The sequence below is a fragment of the Martes martes genome (assembly GCF_963455335.1).
Source record: "Martes martes genome assembly, chromosome: 16".
NCBI classification, from domain to species: domain Eukaryota; kingdom Metazoa; phylum Chordata; class Mammalia; order Carnivora; family Mustelidae; genus Martes; species Martes martes.
The window spans coordinates 40,560,313-40,567,526 of NC_137904.1; the positions used below are offsets into that span (position 1 = coordinate 40,560,313).

At 46.3% G+C, this 7,214-nt stretch overlaps 1 protein-coding gene across 1 annotated transcript in view; it reads left to right on the forward strand.

The window, feature by feature from the left end:
- ZNF652 (zinc finger protein 652) overlaps window positions 1-6,953 on the forward strand; it is a 55,889-nt gene extending 48,936 nt beyond the window's left edge. The window contains exon 6 of the mRNA XM_080825926.1: window positions 3,906-6,953. Within this exon, the coding sequence (XP_080682052.1) occupies window positions 3,906-4,417 (512 nt within the window). The 3' untranslated portion in view covers window positions 4,418-6,953. The remainder of the gene's footprint in view (window positions 1-3,905) is intronic.
- The last annotated feature ends 261 nt before the right edge of the window (window positions 6,954-7,214 follow it).

Genomic DNA, 7,214 nt, shown 5'->3' on the forward strand with positions numbered 1-7,214 from the left:
GAAAGCGGCAACACCAGTCAGGTGGGCATGGCAGTAATCTGGGGAATGGGGCTGATGGCGTGGACTGAGGTGACGGCGGCAGGTACAGTGAAAGCGATACACACGATGGGATCCGGTAAGCGTGGGGACTATTGGGTAAAGGTGGTGCAGAAGGGAGGAATCAAGGGAGAGTCCCAGATTTGGGTCTTGAATGCCATTTGTCAAGACGGAGAATGGTAGAGGGAGGAGCCGGTTTGCCGAGTAGGAAAATGAATTTAATGTTGCACTTGCTAGTTTTGAGACCTCTACGGGACATTCATGTGGAAATACCCAGTAGGCAGTTTGCAAAATGGGTTTAAAGCTAAAGACTTTAGAGAGATTTTGGCTGCACATATAGATACACAGATTTCTGATCGCTGTTCAAGGATATTCCTACTAAGTAGACTGAAGCCAGATTGCTTGTTCCTTTGAACAGTGCAAAAGAAAACTAGGTAACCAGCCAGATTCTTGTTCTTTCCTGTCTTCCTGTAGCGTCTCTGCCTTCATGTGTAATGTTCATTCTTCAGACTCATTACACTCCTGCTTCTTACAGTCAGCTTAGCTTTATATGTGGCAACTAGGTCATGTCCTTAGGTGTATTGATGGTGATCAAGGTCCTTTTCTAGTTACCCTGATGGACTTAGCTTTAGTGTATCCTCCAGCCACCCCGTACAAGCTCTTCCTTAAAGTGGGATGTCATGCAGGTGATGGATTACAAATGTTACGTTTTTATTTTTCCTTATTTCAGCCTCGTTATAAGCTTACCCGGAGATCTCGAGGAGACCTTAACATCACTCATTAGTATAATCAGGGGATGGGGCCGAATGAGTAGTGAGAGTTAGAGGTAAGTGGGATTATAGGCTTACGTCTGGAACAACAAATGTGGGAAATTTGGTAGGACTTCAGGAAATGAATAAAAGATGATTAAGCAATAGAAAAAAATCCATTTTTAATTTGAACCCATGGGTTTGTGGTAGGTGGGTTCTAATAATTTTTGGCCTTTCTGTGGCAAATCATTATTAGCCTAGAGGACTACAAACAGGGCGATGGCTAGAGAGATCCCAAATTTGATCCAGGGTGGAACACGCAACAGAGAGTTAATGTCCATATATTTCAGCACGCTTAGTGAATCCTGTTTGTGGATGCAGGGCCTGGTGTGCCGAGAGATGGTTAGTGAGTCAGGTGAGAGTGTTTGCTCCAATTAGGCTAATTCAGAGAGTGAATCCTTTGACTCGGTTTCCATATAGCTGTTGGGAGTAAAGAGTATTAACCCTGGAGAGCCCCGGGTGGGGGAGGAGAGTTGAGAGGTTGTCAAACAGGTATGCTTTTAAAACATTGTGTTATCCAAGTAAAGTGTGTTTTTTTGAAAAAAAACAGAAAGTGCACGTAAGCCTAAAAAAGTTTTGAAAACATCAGTCACCATCCCATTACCTAGAGAGAATCATTGACATTTGTTGTAGTTCTTTCCATGTTTTTTTCTATACCTATTTTTAACTTAAAGTGGATAATACCATGTGTGCATTTTCATAACTTGCTCATTTTATTTAATAGACTATAAGCTTAATAGATTATGGATTTTCATGTTAGTAGTTAGATTTCTGTACCTTCGTAATACTGTTTTCAATGGCGCTTTCCATCAGATGGGTATGCCATATTGACTTAATTAATTCTGTTTAACCAGAGATTTGAAGTTTTGGGTTTTTTTTTTTAAGATTTTATTTATTTGACAGAAGACAGAGATCACAAGTAGACAGAGAGGCAGGCAGAGAGAGAGGAGTAAGCAGGCCTCCTGCTCAGCAGAGAGCCCGATGTGGGGCTCAATCCCAGGACCCTGGGATCATGACCTGAGCTGAAGGCAGAAGCTTTAACCTACTGAGCCACCCAGACACCCCGAGATTTTAAGTTTTTAGGTAATTGGAGGAAACAGATTAAAAAGGTGGGAAACCAGGTGGGCTCTGAAGTTATCTAGGAAGTTGCGTATGAATCACAGTGAAGAGCCTAGCAGTGGTAGTGATTGAATAAAGAAAAGCCGAAAGAGAACAGAAATATGTCAGGAACTAGTATTGGTGATTACAGATGAGACTGATCCCTCCTGACTGCACAGTCTTGAGGAAGCGAGGAAAATTCTGGCTTTCAGAGAAGGAGCGCAGCAGGAGCTGTCAGTTTCCAAAGGCAGAGAGAACAGGGACTATGACATGGGTGAAGAGGTGTTCCCTCCTCTCGTACAGCGTGTGCAAAAGGGTCCCTGAGTGGAGAACAGTAGGGATCTCATTTTCCCTCGTGCATGTGGGGCGCCCAAAGCATCAAGGTGTGAAGCGCCGTGTTTGATGTTCCAGAAGCACGCTCCAGATGGAACCAGACGGCGGCTTGAAATCCTAGCTCTCCTCCAGCTGTAGAACTCGGGCACATTCCTTAATTTCCTATCAGTAAAATAGGGGTGGGAACAGCGGCCTCATACGGGCTGTCGCTGTGAGAATCACCAGAATTCACAGCTGGAAAGTGGGCAGAAGGGTACCAGGCACACAGGAAGCCTCCCCACACGGCAGCTGTTACTGTGCAGAGTAGAGCGAGGGTACCGTCGGAAGGACAGGGAGCCTCCACCGGGGCGAGAACAGCCTCTCGCAGCAGGAGCTACGGTAAAGGCACAAGCGCCCTGCACTGAGAACTGACGAAGGAATTAATCAGTACAGGCGTGTGGTCCCTGACACACGTGTACACAGCTGCTCACCGCAGCATTCCGTATGAAGTTCATGTTCAAAAACCATCTCGTGGGGCGCCTGGGTGGCTCAGTGGGTTAAAACCTCTGCTTTCGGCTCAGGTCATGATCTCAGGGTCCTGGGATCAAGTCCCGCATTGGGCTCTCTGCTCAGCGGGGAACCTGCTTCCTCCTCTCTGTCTGCCTCCCTCTCTGCCTACTTGTGATTTCTGTCTGTCACATAAATAAATAAATCTTTAGGGGAAAAAAAAACTTGGTTAATAAACAAAAAAACACCTCTTTTCCCACTGTGACCTGGGTAGAGAAGCAGGCCGGCTGTGGAACCATGTCAGGGTCCAAAGAAAAGTTAGGAGCCCTAAAAATGAAGCCCTTATTTCCTCCCTCAGTGCCTTTAGAATTCTGGAATTCCGTTTCCTTTGTGGCTTCTCGGTCCCCTGCTTCTCAGCCAGGGCCAGCAGCCTCCCTCCCCGCCCTCCCCACACCCGTGGACATTTGGGCGTGGTGTGGGGACAGTTCATCTTGCCAGAATCTCTTGGGGCAGTTAGTAGGCTGGCACCCGGAGCGCCGGGTGCTCTTCAGATGGGCCAGCTAGTCCCACAGAATGAAGGACTTGTCTGCAGAAACAGCCGCAGGCTCTCCCACGGGGAGCCACCGCGGCGTGAGAGGCCTGGTGGCAGGTGAGGCATCCAGCACGTCCAAGTCCAACACCAGAAAGTATGCCACACGCTAAGGGTTACATGCAAGTAGACCGGAAGAGACTTGTTTGCTGCACAGGACATTTCTAGCAGTCCTTCTTTTGTTTGGAATTCAGAAACGGCTAACAGATGGACTTTGCCCAAGTTTCAGAGGCAGAGACAGGTCGGCGGTCTTAGCCACCTTGAGCGCGGGAAGGTGACTGGAAGGGTTCTTCGTGTAGGATGTGAAGGATCACTACCTAGATGCCTCTTTCTTTTTTGATGTTGCTAAACTGTGCCCCGATAGTAGGTTGTATGTGAGTTTTACTCCTGTCTGCTCTTACCTGTTAATTCCCAACTTCGGGAAACTCTTTGGGGACTATAACATGGCGTAAGGGAGAGGAGAGCTCATCTCCCCGTTAAGGATGAGGAATAGCAGGAGGATCTAATTACTGCCCACTATGTTAATCCTTTTTGTGTGTCTGTGTTCATCTCAGGAGAGAAACCCTTTATCTGTGAAATCTGTGGCAAAAGCTTCACCAGCCGCCCCAACATGAAGAGGCACCGCCGAACGCACACAGGCGAGAAGCCCTATCCATGCGACGTGTGTGGCCAGCGGTTCCGCTTCTCCAACATGCTTAAGGCCCACAAGGAGAAGTGCTTTCGGGTGACCAGCCCCGTGAACGTGCCGCCTGCTGTCCAGATCCCACTTACGACGTCCCCGGCCACCCCAGTTCCGTCTGTGGTGAACACCCCCGCAACCCCCACCCCTCCGATCAGTATGACTCCCGTGAGCACTCTCCCCCCGCGGCCCATCCCCCACCCCTTCTCGCACCTCCACATCCACCCACACCCCCACCACCCACACCACCTCCCCATCCCTCCGGTCCCTCACCTCCCCCCGCCTCCAGCTCTCTTTAAGAGCGAGCCCTTAAATCACAGAGGCCAGGGTGAGGACAACTTCCTGCGGCACCTGGCCGAGAAGAACAGCTCAGCGCAGCATCACTAACGCCCTTCTCCCCGCGTGCGTCGTCCGCGAGCCGAGCACCCGCGTGCGGGTCCGTGGAGACGGGGCTGGCGAGCTCTTCCGGAGCTGTCAGACCCCGGGTCTCCGCCGAGAGCCACTCGCGGTCTGGGCGGGCCGCCGCGCCCGAGGGGGTGAACGCCAAGACTACCTTGAGCTCGCGGAGGGAACGGTCATCCAAACCAGGGGAACCACCGAACTAAAGGCCACTTTGCTGGCATTTTCTGGTGACTTATAAATTTCAAATACTCAGACTTGTGGAATTTTATAATTTCCTATCAGCTGATGAGGTATGCCTGCTTTTATATCCCGGACTTCTCCTCAAAGAGGGGACAGGCCTGGTTTCCTTTGTACTAATCGGGAAGGCTGTGAGATTAACCCAGAGCATTAATTGTATCACTGTGTATCCGAACAAATTCTTTTCAGCTTTTGGTGCTGGCTTCGCCACGGAGCCGGCCGTGTTTCCCAGTCTATCCAGCATTAGAGAGAAAGACGGGAAGTTTCTTCTTTGTGTAGCTCTCCTAACGCACTCTTTATTTTACTACAGAAATTATTTTAGAGTTTTTGTATAGACTTCTTTAGTGGTCTGTTTCTAAAATGAAATGTATTTCAATAAGCGGTGTAATTTTTTCAGTGTAGCTGGGCCTATGTTGTAAAATAGAAAAAAAAATTTTTATAATCAGCAAAATGTGATTCTTAAAGATGCATATAACTTCTATAGTTCAAAGTTATTCTTACATCCGTACAACTCAAAGGTGCTTCAGAGACTAGCTGTATCCGAGAGGGTCTCCAGACACCCGGTTTCTGCCCGAGGACATTCTGCTTTCAGATCGCAGCGTCAACCCTTGCTGGCTCTTCAGATCCCCTCCCCACACTCAAGTGTCAGTGCGTTAGGCTCGCTGACGTGCCCCTTCCCGTCCTCCGCGTTTCACTTGGGGTCACCACGTTAAAGGGAGCGATTTGCAGGGAGTCGCCTCTTTCCCCGGGGAAATCACCCAAAGCTTTTGCGGGTTTTAAAAAACCCAAGTCAAGCTGTTCCCCGTCAGGAGGAGGAAGCCATGGGGGTTGTGTGTCCTGAGTCCTGTCTGTTTCTCACTGTCCCCGGGGCTTGCCCGTGTTCCACCTGTGGCGACGACGAATGGAAGTCTCACGATACACTGCTCGTTTTGAGGTTGCTGTGTTTTTCTAGAATTGTTGTGGCAAGATAAAAATAGTACACTAAAATCACAAACGTGATGTTGCTGACGGAAGCTGAGAAGTTGGGATGAGAACAAATTGACTATGAGTTTTCAGATATGTCTCTTCACCGGCTGTATCCACAACTTCAAGCTGTTCTCTCACAGTTTAAATTGTAGCGAGGGAAAGAAAACTCCTGCATTTTGCTGCCCTGTTCTCTGCAGATAATTATGTGACAGCAGTGTCCACAGGTGGTGAGAGCAGCGTCTCTAATGCCTCTAAGACAGGTTACTTTTCCAGGTTTGGGAAGCTCCGCGAGAGCACGATCGATCAGGAGCTTATATAGGAAAGGCTGAAGAGAAGGGCTAACCTATTGCTCATCTTTAACTGATCCGATTTCTCTAGACTCAGTCAGTATAGCTGAAAATTGTGGTTTTCGGTTTTGGGTTTTTTTGTTTTTTTTTTTTAAATCTCAGAGAACTGAGTTCCAAAGCTAGGTCTGCTTTCTCTCCCCGCCCCCCCCCCCCGTGTTTTTAATCTGGACATTTCTTCATTTTTCTTTCCTCAGTTGCTTAGATCATTGCCTAAATCAGAACCCTGGCTTTTATTTATTTTTAATATTAAATGTGCAGATATGCCTCAAGCACTTTTCTGGCTGATAAGCTCTGTGGTAGGAAAAAATGGAACTCTCAAGTGAGGTCAAGACCCTATTTTGTAAATACCACATTCTCTACTAGGTTTTTGGTTTTAAATTTCCTCACTTTTTCCTTCTGATTATTGCCTTTCGTTCTGTGATGAGCATAGGAAAATTTTGGAATGAGGCAGAAAAATATCCGAAGACCTACTTTTCTTCCTGTTTGTGGATGTAATTTCTAAAGAATGTTATTTTAAATCTTTGTATACAGTTTTTGGACACCCAAGTACCCAAACCAGTAAGGAAAGTTAATTTCTTGTTTGTGACCGTTATAAAGTGGTTGCCTCCCTTTACTCCACACTCTCCTTCCCACTCCATTGACAGGTTTGTGGACGGATCTACATTTTCATATAGACATGTCATTACTTAATGGCCAAGCCTATGATATTAAGATGGTTTTTTTAAAGGTGTTAATTGGTTACAGTACCTTATTTTGTTCTACATATATTTACCGTTTTGGGCAACAATACTGAATTCTAGACTTGAGACCATTGAATCAACTATTTTATGAAGTGTACTATCATTATACACTGGAAAATTCAGGTAGTCATATTTGATTTTTTCATCCAAGTGAATATAGCCATAAGAAAATGCCTACTACATAGGAAAACCAGTATTAAGCAAATAATCACCACCACCCTTAACAGAAGCAAAAAAAAAAAAAGTCAAAAAAATTTTTTTAAATTAGCATTGTCACATAATACATTTCACAGTGAAATGTATTGTGGAACAATGTGGAAGCTTCTAATTTTTTTTTTTTAACCCTAGATAAGTATACCTTCCCTGACCTGGGGTTTGTGGTCTTCAGGAACACTGCTCAGAACACAATGACTCCTCATCAGTGTCATATCACATATAAATAATGAAATGCATTAAGAATATTTGCAACATTCATGCTTCTGAACACAAGAA